Source organism: Marmota marmota, unplaced genomic scaffold, assembly GCF_001458135.2.
Source record: "Marmota marmota marmota unplaced genomic scaffold, marMar, whole genome shotgun sequence".
Classification (NCBI taxonomy): Eukaryota; Metazoa; Chordata; class Mammalia; order Rodentia; family Sciuridae; genus Marmota; species Marmota marmota.
This window is the reverse complement of record NW_026000101.1, coordinates 18,467,235-18,481,747: the sequence shown is the minus strand read 5'-3', so window position 1 is coordinate 18,481,747 and position 14,513 is coordinate 18,467,235. Positions and strand designations below refer to the sequence as shown.

Sequence of the window (14,513 nt, the reverse complement as noted above, 5' to 3'; positions counted from 1 at the left end):
ATAATACACAATGGGTACAAAAACAATGCAGATATGATACAATTATTTACAAAGGAAAAAGGGAGAGAAACTGCGCAACTTCCAGATGCACGAGTCTCACAGGCTTTACCTGAAAAGAGTAGATGCACCAGCCTGTCGTTCAGGCTGACTTGGACTTCCACATTATTACTTTTTAAATTGAAGGCCACCGTTTTCAAACAAAATACACTTTTTAAGGTCACTAATAGAGGTGGTCTTGTAACAAGGCTGTGAAAGGGAAAAGATCACGTAGTAACTGTCACATAGAAGAAAGCATATACAGACAGGGGCTGAGATGGATGTAGCTCAATGGTACAGAATGTACCTAGTGTTCCAATCCCAAAGACCAAAACAAGAAGCAGAAACCATACACAAATTGTTGAACCTTAGCAAAGTGACTAATTTATTCAAGAAAATAATTGGTTGTGTGATGCTGGTAATAATAGCTGAAAATGGTTCCAGATACTGAGAAACATCATGAGGCAGCAAACTACAAAAGTATGGCTATGAGTTCCTTATTATATAAAAGGATAGCAGACAATTCTAAGGTTCATACAGAGTGTGCCTCTTGACTATGGAATAATTTTTATTACTAATGAAAAAAAACAAAGTGCCACCAGGTATGGGGGCATATGCCTGTAATCCAAGAGACTCAGGAGGTTGAGGCACAAGGATTGCAAATTTCAGGCCAGCCTCACAACTTAAAAAAAAAAAAAAAAAAATCTCAAATCAAATGAACCCAGCAATAACCAAAACAATAACCAAAGCAATTTCCTTGAAAATGTATATAGAAAATATTTGATTAGACATTTGTTCTATCAATTAACCCATCTAAAATAGGTGGAATAGGGCTGGGGCTATATAGCTCAGTGGCAGAGCACTTGCCTAGCATGTGTGAGGCATGGGTTCAATCCCTAGCACCACATAAAAATAAACAAAATAAAGACATTCTGTCCATCTACAACTACAAAAAAAAATTATAAATAAATAAATAAAAATAGGTGGAATAAAGTTAAAATTTTTAAACTCAAAAAAAAAAATCTTAAAAGGAATAGACTGATGCACACCTTTTTACTCTGCAGAGTAAACATTTATATTTAGTGTGTTAAATACTGACACATTGAACATCATTTATAAAAACAAGCTAACATTGATATAGGATTCTGGGATGTAAAAGGAGCCAATTCCATTCCACAGTGGTAGAGTGCTTGCCTAGCATGAGCAAGTCCTTTGGTTCCATCCCCACCACTGCCAAAACAAACAAAACTATCAAACAAAATCATCATTAACTCATGAGGCATTTTACCTGAAAAAATTTTCATAGCCCTGTCCACTGAAGAGCCCTGAAAACAATAACCAAACCAGTAACAATAAACATCTTGAGCTGGGGTTATAGATCATCAGTAGAATACTTGCCTAGCATGTGTGAGGCACTGGGTTCAATACTCAGCACCACATATAAATAAATAAAAATAAAGGTCCAGGGGCTGGGGACATAGCTCAGTTGGTAGAGTGCTTGCCTCACATGCACAAGGCCCTGGGTTCAATCCCCAGCACCAACAAAAAATAAAATAAAATAAAGGTACATGAACAACTAAAAACATCTAAAAACAACAACAAACATCTTCTGTTACCAAATTAAAGCTGCCAAATATCATTTCCAACTAAAATAAACCAGGGTCTTTACAGCAATGGATGATTCAAATTAAAAAGCAAAAAATACACAATATAAGACTGGAATATTTTATCATAGCAGTTTATGAAGACACTATCAATGACCACTTGGACCACTTTCAAACTACTTGAAGAACCTTGCACTAATCAAAAATGGGTTAATCTGAACTTCAAAAGGATAACTGACCCTAGGCATTGTGATGTATGTCTGTAATCCTAGTGGCTGAGGCATCTGAAGTAGGAGGATCTCAAGTTTGAGGCCAACCTCAGCAACTTAGTTAGACCCTAAGCAACTTAGTGAGACTCCATTTTAAAGCAAAAAACAAAAGTAACTGAAGCCTACCAAATTTTAAATTTGTGTACCACCAGAGAATTGAAATATTGTGCTCTTCTTGTGTACAAGGAATTGAAATGCATTCTGCTGTCATCTATAACCAAGTAGAATAAAAAATAAAAATATGAATCATTTTAGCTGAGGATATAGCTCAGTGTAGAGTACTTGCCTTCATAGCATGGAAGATGCCCTGGGTTTCATTGCCAACATCAACACACAAAAATAGTAATTATTCACCTTTGAAAGATTGATAAATGGGACTAGGGTTGCGGCTCAGTGGTACAGCGCCTATCTAGTGCATTTGAGGTGCTGGATTCAACCCTCAGCACCACATATGAATAAATAAAAAATAAAGATATTGTGTCTACCAACAACTAAAAAAATATTTTTAAAAAGACTCTTAAATACTCTTGTAAAGTATAATTATCATGAAACGCCATGAAAAAACAGTCACAGACCAAAGAACCAAAAAAGAAATTACCACTATTTGGATTTGTTTCTAGAACAGAAAAAAGGCACTGATGGAAAAACAACCAAATCCAATTAAAGTCTAAATTTAGTTGATGTTGTACCAATGTTATCATCTTAGACTAAGTAACTGACACTAAATCTAATCAAACAAAAAGGATAATTGCAAAATTATAGACATTAAATTTAAAACCCTATACTAACACTTCAAAACGGTGACACTGGCCTGCTAGATATTTAAAACCAAAACTTGGAGAGCAAAGTCAAGGAAGTAAAAGCATTGGGAATGGGAGGAATCAGCCAATATTTCAGACTTTGCCCTCTAAAGTCATCCAGGACTCAGAGAAAGATAGGACTCCTTTACAGGGACCTGCAACTCCACGAGTCACCTGACTTCCCAATTAGAAGGATTCTGAGAACCCTAAAGAACAGGAATAAAATCAGTGCATAATCTGCAAAAAGAAGGGTCATTGGAAAGGGAAGTGTCCCTGATGGGAACCACATATAGTCAGCAAGACATGGACCAATCCTGGCAGATAGCACAACTGGTACAGGAAAGCTAAAAGAGCCCAGAGGCTTCTCCCAAGTTCCCAAGGGTGATCTCTGACAAATCTCAGCTGACTCATAATTGTAGATAAGAAAAAAGTGAATTTTGACCAACTTAGTCTTTTATTTTTTTGGTACCAGGTATTGAACTATTGAACTTAAGAGTGCTTAACCACGGAGCCACATCTCCACCCTTTTTTTTATGTTTTCAGATAAGAAACTTAGTAAGACCCTATCACAAAACATTAAAAAAAAAAAAATTAATGAAGACGGAACTTAGAGACCCTAGGTACTCACTAAGTTGCTGAGGTTTTGAACTTAGGATCCTCCTGCCTCAGTCTCCCAACTTGCTGAGATTACAGGCATGCACTACCATGCCTGGCTTAATCAACTTGGTCTTAAACACCTGGCAGGAGAGTAACTAAACAGAGTCACAGAGTTGTTGTTTTCTTTTTTTGTACTGGGGATTGAACCCAGGGTACTTTATCACTGAGCTATATACCCTTACACCCCCCCTCTTTTTTTTTTTTTTTTGTAGTCAGGGTCTCGCTAAATTGCTGAGTCTGGTCTCAAACTTGCCTGCCTCAGCCTCCCTGGTCAGTGGATTACAAGCAAGGACCATCATGCCCAGCCATACATAGACATTTAAAAGACAAAAGACAATGGCTCTTTTTTTTTTTAATTTTTTTTTCTTTTTAGTTGTAGTTGAACACAATACCTTTATTTTATTTATTTACTTTTATGTGGTGCTGAGGCTTGAACTCAATGCCTCTCATTTGCTTGGCGAGCACTCTACCGCTGGGCCACTACCCCTGCCCAACAATGGCTCTTTTAATGTAACTTGAAATGTACACTTGTATCAGTTCTCCCACATGTAAGTCAAACTGAGAGGTTACAAAGAAAGTGTTACAAGACACTACCAGAGGGGGCTGGAGATGTGGCTCAAGCGGTAGCGCGCTCGCCTGGCATGCATGCGGCTCGGGTTCAATCCTCAGCACCACATACAAACAAAGATGTTGTGTCCGCTGAATACTAAAAAATAAATATTAAAAAAAAAAAAAGACACTACCAGAGTCACAAATTTGTTCTAAATAAATTTGAGACCTACAAATTTTCCTAATCTCCTACATAAGTAAACCTAATTTGTTTTTCATTGGTATGATTATTCCTAATATTTATCCATCAGTTGGTCAAAAAGATATAACGTGGTACCAAAAAATCCTTACTGATTTTACCGAGAGTCTTAAGTAACACAACTAAAGGGATCCTTCTGCTAACACAAAAATAATGACAATAAAAAGGCATTTTATATAAATCTGATGACATTCCTACAGCTCAAGGGAAACCTGTGGCATTATAAAAACTAAATATCCTGTATGTTTTTAACAACTCTACTGAAGTTTCTAAAGCCTCAAATGGTCTCCACTCACAAATAAATGACATGTGAGACCACACATTAAAGCTCTAGTAAGTTACTATCTTTGTGGTCTTTAGAGACTGGCTCTTAACACTCATTATTTAAAAAATAATTACTTAATTATTTTAAAAATTTAAATAATTTAAAAAAATATTATTTTGCTGTATTGTTTGTTGTTGTGCTAGCATGATTCAAGCCCCATAAAATACCTTTTTCCAGTCACTTGTTAACCACTATCATATACCTCTGGACTGCTCTGATGGGCAACACATCCACAGAACCATTAAGCTCCAGATGGTCATGGAAACACCACCCTCCATGAAAGCTCTCCTAACTTCTATGAAAGCCCTTTAGATAGAGTACCTCCCTCAGAGGTCCTGGCCGGCACAGCCAACCCCCTTAACATCATGAAGCAGCCTGAGTGGTCATCATCCATTTTCCCCTAATGGCAGTTAGAGGTACTTCATTCAGGGGGGTAATATGAGACAGAAAGATAAACTACTCACAGGCAGCCAGGAAAAGGATCTTAGAAGAAAAGGAGGAAGAGAGAATTGGGAAATCAAAACGTCTGATCCCATCTATTCCTAACCACAAGCACAGTTCCTTAAAAACCCCTAGACATGACCAACCCCAAGAGGTACTTCCCCTTGTGCCAACAAGGGGTTTCGAAATCACTTTTCTCTAGATTTTAAGTTGATTGGCCACTTTTCTAAATCCTATATCCAACCAATCATCTAGAGACAGATAAAGCCCTAAAATCCCGAGACAACAAAAACCATTGCATCCCTCTCTTGGGACCCCCTCCCTCTTCAGGACCTCTGCTTTCTTTCTAGTACTCCAATAAATCCTATTATTTGCTTTCAAATAAATACATAAAAGAATTTTAATAAGTGATTGTTAGACACAAGTTAGCAAACCATGGTCCTGGGTTGGTTTTTTGGGTTTTCTTTATTTTGTTTTGTTTCGTTTGCATTGCAGGTCAATTAGAAAAGATTTTAATACTTTCAACTGGTTAATTAAGGGGGGGGGAAATATACAACACATACTGTATGAGGGCTGCAGAGCAAAAAAATACATACTATCTGATCCCTCAAAAAAGTTTTGCCATCTCTTCATGTAAAATGTTAAAAAAGTAGGTAGGTGACTATATCAAGATCTCTGTACTTTTCTTTGTAACTTTTTGGTCTACTCCTTTTTATGTTATTTCTGAGATAAATTAATAGAAACTGAGAAAAGATTTGTAGAAGCCTTGATTTACACCTGGTCAGTAAGAAGCACAGCTGCAACAATCAGGGGCTTGCAACTCATATCTAAATGTAGAGTAAGGAAAGTAGTCTTGGGGCCTCAGTCCTCACCTCGTGGGATCTGACAATATGTCCCGAGAGACAGTGTTAGAACTGAATCGGGTTAGAGTAAACCCAGCTTGCTGACTGGTAGGGAGAAATCCCACACCTTTTGAGGTCACAATAATCTTCAGTGTTGATTGTTATAGTGTAATAACAATGGGAAAATGGGAAGTTAATTTTTATGACAAACATTATGAATTTCTCCAAGAATACAAAATGAATAATAGCCAGATTATTGAACTCTAGCTTATATGTTCCAGGTTCTTTAACAGAAAAACTTTACAGAAAAGAAAGGATGAAACAGAAGGGAGGACCAACAGATTACAGCAATTGTGATTATTTTTATTTTCTTTTAATAAGCAAAGACTAAATAGCAGCATCCAGAGATAACAATGAATGATAAAAATCTAAGAACTTCTAAAGTCAAAATGGGAGCTAAGGGTAGCTCAGTGATAGAGCTCTAGACTACTATGTGAAAGGCCTTGAGAACAACATATAACATTGCAAAAAAAGAAAATTATAGTAGTTACTTTGGGGAGGAAAGAAGGGATTAAAATTGAGAAAGAAGGCTAGGTGTGGTGGCATATACCTATAATCTGAGATACTCTCGAGGCTCAGACAGAAGGATTGCAAATTCAAGGCCAGCCCCGGCAACACAGAAAGACTGTTGTCTCAAAATAAATTAAAAAAACAAAACAAAACAAAAAAAAAACAAGTTTTTATAAAAGGCTGGAAATGTAGCTCAGTGGTACAGTATCCATTTACCAATGAATCAGGATCATTCGCTCCCAACTGGTGCATTCTGTTAAAAATTTGTGAAGTAGATTCTTAAATTGAATGGAAGTCAAAGAAATGGGGGGAAAGAAAATTTCTTTAAAATCCTAGAAGGAGTAAGTTGTGGGGGCACATATCTGTAATCCCAGTAACTGGCATGCCTGAGGCAGGAAGCACAAATCCATGGCCAGCCTCAGCAACTTAGTGAGACCCTGTCTCAAATTTTTTTTTTAAATATTTATTTTTTAGTTGTAGTTGGACACAATACCTTTATTATTTATTTATTTTTTATGTGGTGCTGAGGATTGAACCCAGGGCCCCTGCACATGATAGGAAAGCGCTCCACTGCTGAGCCACAACACCAGCCCCCTGTCTCAATTTTTTAAAAATTTAAAAAAGAACTGGCAGGAATGACAGTAGAGGAGGTAGAGAGAGAATGTTTGTGTGTATGTGTTTGTGTGTGGTGCTAGGGACTGAACCCAGGGTTTCCTGCATTCCAGAACAAATCAATCAATCAATGGCCAGGGATATAGATCGGTGNGTAGAGGGGGTAGAGAGAGAAGAGGGGAGGGGAAGGGAGGGGAGGGGAGGGGGAATAGCAGAGGATAGGAAAGGCAGCAGAATACAACAGACACTAGTATGGCAATATGTAAATCAATGGATGTGTAACTGATGTGATTCTGCAATCTGTATACGAGGTAAAAATGGGAGTTCATAACCCACTTGAATCAAAGTGTGAAATATGATATATCAAGAACTATGTAATGTTTTGAACAACCAACAATAAAAATTTTTAAAAAATTAAAAAAAAAATAAAAATAAAAATAAAAAATAAATTAAAAAAATATGAATAAAATGAAATACATAGTTATAAAGGAAAACAAAATCTATTAAAATTAATTTTAAATATTTAAAAATATTAGACCTGGCAGTAGGTATAGTATTAGACAGTCTTTTAAGATAATGATGAACATGAATAAAGATGTATGCAAAGGTCTGTCATATGAAAACATCTTCAATTCCTTTTTATGTAACGCTAATACTATGTGGTTATTGTGTCATTATGAGAAATGCTAAATTTCAGATGAAATTGGTAAAAATAAAGTTCTCGTATTTTTTCCTACCAAAAAAAAAAAAAAAAAGAACTGGCAGGACTGGGTTTATACTCAGTGGTAGAGCACTTGCCTAGCACTGGGCTCAATCCTCAGCAAATATAAATAAATAAATAGATAGATAGATAGATAGATGTATTGTGTCCGTCTCAACTAAAAAACTTAATGAAAAAAAGAACTGGGGGTTTCCCTCAGTGGCAAGACACCTCAGGGTTCAATTCCCAGGATCCCCCAAAAAAGTAGCTAGGCATGGTGGCACACTCCTATAATCCCAGCTACTTAAGAGGCTGGGGCAAGATGATCACATATTGCAGGCCATCCCCTAGACAATTTGGCAAGACCTCTTTCAAAATAAAAAATAAAATAATTTAAAGGGGTGGCAATGTGGCTCAGTGCTAGAGCACCCTGGGTTCAATTGCTAGTATTGCAAGAACTAAAAACGAAAAAGTACTAGAAGATCCTACTTGAAGATGTAAGCATTGGTAAACTCTGACAGCAATTTGTGGTAATTTTTATGTCTTTCTTTTCTTTCCAAGTTTCTAATTTAAACACATTGATTTTATAATTAGGGAAAAAAGCTATTTTAAATAAGTAAACATCCTAGGCATATGGCATACACCTGTAATCTCTTCAACTCAGGAGGATCACAAGTTCAAAGCCAGCCTTAGCAACTTAGGGAGAGCCTGTCTCAAAACAAAACAGGCTGGAAATGAGGCTCAATGGTTAAGTGACACTGGGTTCAACTCCTGTTACAAAAAAAAAAAAAATCAAGAGTTAGGGCAAGAGATTGACAAGGTGAAAATGATCAGTAGTACACAAAGAAAATCACCAGAATTCTACAGTTGCTCATGCAAAGAAAACAGAGACTTAGATGATTTATGGAATAGCACACTGCTGGCCTAGCACGGGCAAACACCTGGCTTCAATCCCCACCACCAGAAATTCAAAATAAAATAAAATTGTAAACAAATATTACACTCTAGTCAATGATACACATGCCAAAATGTTTAGAAAAAAATTACCTTGAAGTCTTACTTTGAAATGCATCAAAATCCAAAAAAAAAAAATAATAAAGACAATGACAGTTAAGCAAAGCAAATATTGAAGAAAGGCAATGTGATGTATATGAATCCTTAAAGCATAACTTTTCTTTATGTTTAATCATTTACATAATAAAATGCTGAAGGTGGTGTCAACTTCCACAGATGGGAAAAGCAGCCCTAAAGGAACCCAAAAACAGGGGGGAAGGGGGTGGACAAGAGTTAAATAGGAGCTAAAATAAAGAGATAAAAGAAAAAAATCCTAGGGGCTGGGGTTGTGGCTCAGTGGCAGAGTGCTTGCCTCACACATGTGAGGCACTGGGTTCAATTATCAGCACCACATGAACAATAAATAAATAAATAAAATAAAGATATTGTGTCCATGTTTAACTAAAAAATTTTTTGAAAAAAATCCTAAGAAAATGAAATCATGTGGACAATCAGTCATTCACTGCATGGTGAGTTCATTACAAGAATGAGTCTGATTTGATCAAGATGTTTCAGACAGAAGATACCGCATATAGAAATATCGGAGTACAATACCAAGCTCAGAAAACCTGGATGAAATCTTTCTGAAAAAGGGTGTGAAAACAGGCAAGAACAGCAACAAATGATGGCTTTATAAACAATAATATATCATTTGTTTTGCAATGCTATGATAACCCAGGGACTTATACATGCCAGACAAGGACTCTACCATGGAATTATACCCCCAACCCAAGGCAGCAATATTTAAACTTAATTGTCCATATTTTTGTAAATATACACAATTTATAAAAACAAATCTTCCCTGATTCTGTTAACACATCTATAAAATATTAAGAAAAAAGAACATGAATTTACAGAACCTGGCACAGGTTTTAAGCAGAACAGTTACTAATGACCTCATGCATACTAAACATGAGCACTACATCTGAGCTACACCCTAAACCACTACATGTTTTCATTTTGATACTGTATCACCCACAAATTGTTTTACAGGAGTAATACTGGGGATGGAACCCAAGTGTGCACAGCCACTAAGCTACATCCCTACCCCTTTTTATTTTTCCTTTTGAGACACAGTTTTGCTCATTTGCCAAGGCTGGCCTCAAACTTTTGATCTTCCTTTCTCAGACTCCCAAGTAGCTGGGATTACAAGCAAGTGCCATCATGCCCAGCTACCTATACATGTCTAATTAAGTCGTTACTCATCGCCATATGTAAATACCAACCCAAGACTTAGCTTTTTCAGCTTAAGTAAATTATGATTCAGATGTTTTTTGTATTTTTCTTCAGTGATATCATCTGTTTTATTCCTTACAGGGTACAGACTAGACAACTTCTGAAAGCACAGCTGATATACTTAACAGCTATTAACAAGCACAGTACTGCAACATTAGCACTATCATATTAATAAAATGTAAAATTTTAATCAGAATATTAAATTTGTCTTCCTTTATAAAATACTCTACATGCCTTAGTCAAGAAGAAAATTACTTTATTCAATAAACACTTCAATAAATATTTGATAAATAAACCACCAAACATAAATTAAGAGTATAATAGGGAAGTTACCAGGCTGAGCTCTAGAAGTGTCAAGAGGTCTGTACAGCTTGGGGAAAAAAGAGGAAAAAGCAGGGTCAACTGGTAATTCTATGTTAAACAGAATAGTGCACCCTCCCCATTAGTGACATCCAACAAGACAATTTTCAAAATAAAAGAAAATATGGCTAAGAAAAGCATCATCACTGTCTTCCTCAGGATCTTTTACCCATGCATATGACCTATAAAGAGCTAAGCTGCTTTCACAGTAAAAAAAAATGTGCTGATAGCTTTTCTAATGAGCCAAATGTTTTTCATAGAACCTGTCACCCAGAAAATTTGGAAACATAATGAAGTAAGGTTATTTTTTAAATCATCCTTGTACCTACCAAAAATAAATGTTATTAACATAGTCTAATAGCCTTTTTTCATTAATACATTTTACATCTTTTCTCAGATAAACAGAAACTATTCATTTTCCATGACATTTTATAACATAATTTTTAAGTATTATTATAATTACTTCATAATTTATATGGTATATACAATAAACACAGATTATTAATTATCATCCACAACCTTCCACAACTTTCAATTCCTTTCAATCATCCTGAAAAGTAAATATCATATGCCATTTTATATTTTAAAAAACTAGTTTGCATCTCCAAGATAATAGAAGAACACCACTTTTAAACAAGCGATAAAAATAATCACTAGAATGAGACAAACATATTCTATTACATCATGATATGATGGATTAAGATCCTATCACTTGGGCTGGGGCTGTAGCTCAGTGGCAGAGGGCTTGCCTAGCATATCAAGAGGTCTATGAGGCATCGGGTTCAATCCTTAGCACCACATAAAAATAAACAAATAAAATAAAGGCATTCTGACCACGTACAATTACAAAAAATTTTAAAAAAAGAAAGATCAGATCACTTATACATTATTCATACCAAAAATGTATAACCCAATTCTAATCATGAGTAAAGAATAGACAAATCCAAGCTGGAAAACATAGTATGAAGAAACTGGCTTATTTTCTTCAAACATGTCAATGTCATGAAACTAAGGAACAGTTCCACAGGAAGTGTCTGGTGATGTAACTCAGTGGCATATGCTTAGCATGCACAAGGTCCTGGGTTCAATTCCCAGGGCCAAGAGAAAGAGTGACAGAAACAGAGAGAGAGATTAAAGAGAAGAGACACCTAAATACAATAAATGATCAAGGACTTAACTAAAAAACCTTATTGGGACAATTTAGGACAAATATAAATAAAATGGATGCCAAATTAATAATGACTTAAGTTTCTTCTTTTTGGATAATTTTACTGTTTTATGCAAAAGAAGTCACTTTTTACAAAAACATATTAATGTATTTAGGAGTAAAGAAGTATCTCTCCTCTCAAAAAGTTCAGCTGTACTAAGGGTATAGCTCAGTAGAAGAGAGCTTGCCTGGCACAGCTCCAGCACCTGAGTTAAACTCCAGCACCACACACGCACAAAAAAAAAATAGGGCTGTGGAAATGATGAATAAAGGGACAAACTAAATGTGGTAGAATATAAAGGGCTGGGAATATAGTTCAGTTATAAAGCGGCCTTGGATTCAATACCCAGCAAAAAAAAAAAGACTTAAGAAACTTATCTAATTAGTAACATGGGTAGACCAAGATCCAAATTCAGGTTTATATGGAATCAAAAGAGCTCTTCTTTTAGCATGCAACTTGGATAGATCATCTCAGAACACCCCTACCTCTAGACATTTGGGAATATAAGGGCTGAGGATGTAACTCAGTAGTTGAGAGCTTGCCTAGCAAACACGAAGACCTGGGTTCAATCCTCAGGAACACACACACACACACACACACAGTGGGTAACTAACTAACATCTTATAGAAAAAAGTCAGGAGGATCGAAGCCAGCCTCAGCAACTTAGCGAGGCCCTTATAAGTAATTTAAACAAAGCCTGTCTCCAAAAAAAAAAAAAAAGGGGGGCTGGGGATGTAGTTCAGTGATAAAGTGCCCCTAGTTTCAATCCCTGGTACCACAACAACAACTACAAAAGGTACTTTGTTTCCAATTTAAGGTTACTTCCTTAGAAAATATTTTCCACTGCATAAGATGAACAACTTTTCATTCTTTCCTTTGTGTGTGTGTCTGTATGTGTAAGAGGGACAGAAACTGTGTGTGTGTGTCTAAGAGAGAGAGAATGTTTGTGTGTATGTGTTTGTGTGTGGTGCTAGGGACTGAACCCAGGGTTTCCTGCATTCCAGAACAAATCAATCAATCAATGGCCAGGGATATAGATCGGTGGAAAAATGCTTGCTTAATTACCAACATGGGTGGGGGGTGTCTGTGTGTGTGTGTGTAAATAAATAACAAATAGAAAACCCTTTGTGAGGAAAGGAATATTGCCCCCCTCCTCCAATTTGGAGACTAATTCTTTGTAAATCAGCCCAAAGACTTTGCTTGGGAGGAAAGAAAGGGTATACAGTTTACAATCCCTACATTACATCGGGCTCTCCTTCAAAATCTTACTTTTCATTTTTAATGATTTGCTAAGTACAATTTTTTTTAAATAAAAACAATCATTTTATTTATTAGCAGAGTTACACCCATGATTACTCTTAACTTCTATGTCTTCTTTGATAAGAGACCATTCATGAAACAAATTTTTCTTAAGAACTATAAAAAGAAGATCTAGCCCTCAAAGTTTTCCAACAATGGAGAGTCTTTCTTGTGAATAAACATCAGAGCTATGTGTGGTGGTAAAAAGGCCTATAATCCCAGCAACTTGGGAGGCTAAAGCAGCAAATTTAAGGCTTGGAAATTCAGTGAGACCCTATCTCAAAATAAAGAGCCAGGCAAGTAGCACAATGGTAGAACACCTCTGAGTTCCACCTGTAATACCACAAAAGAAAAACAAATACAAAACAAAAAGAAAAACACTTATAAGTAACTATCAAGGTACAGTCAAATCATCAATCTGAAGTTATAATGGACTAGATTAGGTTTATTTACCCACTTACATAATGCCTCTGAAAAGAGGCTTGCCAATCTAGTCAATAAAGTATACAATGTTAACTGTACCAGGTACTATGCTTTCACTTTACTTGAATTATCTCATTTCATTTAAAATTAAGGACTGGAGGTGTAGTTCAGTGTGGGAGTACTTGCCTAGCATAGAAGAGACCTTGAGTTTCATCCCGAGCCTCATCATCAAAAAAAAAAAAAAAAAAAAAAAGGAATGAAGAAAAAGAAAGCCAAGAAACTGACTCAGTAACTGGTAGCTGGAATACAGGATTAATTAGTTCTAATGGAACAGTATCTAATTGTACATGAATCAACAATATTACTTTTTCCTATTATTTACTATCTGCTTTTTAAACACAAGGTCCAAAACAGTGAGATTTCCTACAAAGGAAAACATTAAATCATGTGTTTTCCCTTAATTCTAAAAGAAACAAAAGTTCCACAAACACTTACCTGTACCACTTGTTTCTGTGGTTGTGTCGCCTGTGTTGTTGAAATCTGTGTTTTTTCCCGAGCACCTCGGCAACGGTCATTGCTCACTGAAGTCATCATGTACAGTATATACAAAATAGCGTATGTACAAAATAGAAAATCTGCAACAAAGTAGGAAATTAGGTCTGCAGTGTGCGCTGGGATAGAGACGCAGGGTTACAGCGCTGCAGTTTCTGCCAGCCGCGCAAGCACCGTACTCAGGGCTGAATTCTGGGTTCCAGACGGGGGAAGGAAGCGGTCCTTCTCGGTTGTACACACCGGTCAGTCCACAGAGGAGGCCAGCAGCCACCATCTTGGTAAACTGACGTCACGTCCCCTGTTTTCGACTGACCGCAACTCATTCAGCCATAGATCAGGTAATTCCAGGCTACAATTCGCCTGTGGCTTGCAAACAGATTGCTAGGGTTCTGCGCCTGGGTGCTTCTAAGAACCTGAGCCTATCGGAGCGAACGCCGAGCGCGGGGCGCCCGAGTTCTGGCTCCCGGAACCGCCCCGCGGAGGCTGCTTCATGAACCCTGCTCCTATCAGAGCATACAACAAGCACTAAGCAGCCGAACTCCGGCTCCCGGAACTGAGCCCGCGGGGACTGCTTCTTGGAGCTTACAGGAGTTCGGAGAGGCCGAGCTTACACCGAGTTCGGAGAGGCCGAGTTCCGGCTCCCGGAACTTCCCTGGGCCGGGGCTGGGAGCCCGCGGAAACTGCTTCTCGGTAGGGGTCCTGCCGAGGGCCGGACAGG

At 37.1% G+C, this 14,513-nt stretch overlaps 1 protein-coding gene across 14 annotated transcripts in view; it reads right to left on the bottom strand.

Annotated features, from left to right (window-relative positions):
* The window catches only part of Ubap2 (ubiquitin associated protein 2), a 110,251-nt gene that overhangs the window by 71,773 nt on the left and 23,965 nt on the right, over window positions 1-14,513 (bottom strand). For 5 of the 14 annotated variants that reach the window (XM_048783491.1, XM_048783490.1, XM_048783494.1 and 2 more), the window contains exons 2-3: window positions 13,739-13,878; window positions 10,287-10,323 (exon numbers count right to left, since the gene is read on the bottom strand). The exons of 1 other annotated variant lie outside the window; for it this stretch is intronic. In XM_048783491.1, the coding sequence (XP_048639448.1) occupies window positions 10,287-10,323; window positions 13,739-13,818 (117 nt within the window). In that variant the 5' untranslated portion in view covers window positions 13,819-13,878. Of the gene's footprint in view, window positions 1-109; window positions 247-10,286; window positions 10,324-13,738; window positions 13,880-14,513 lie in introns of those variants that run through there. 8 more of the 14 variants (XM_048783493.1, XM_048783492.1, XM_015492441.2 and 5 more) reach the window with 5 other exon arrangements.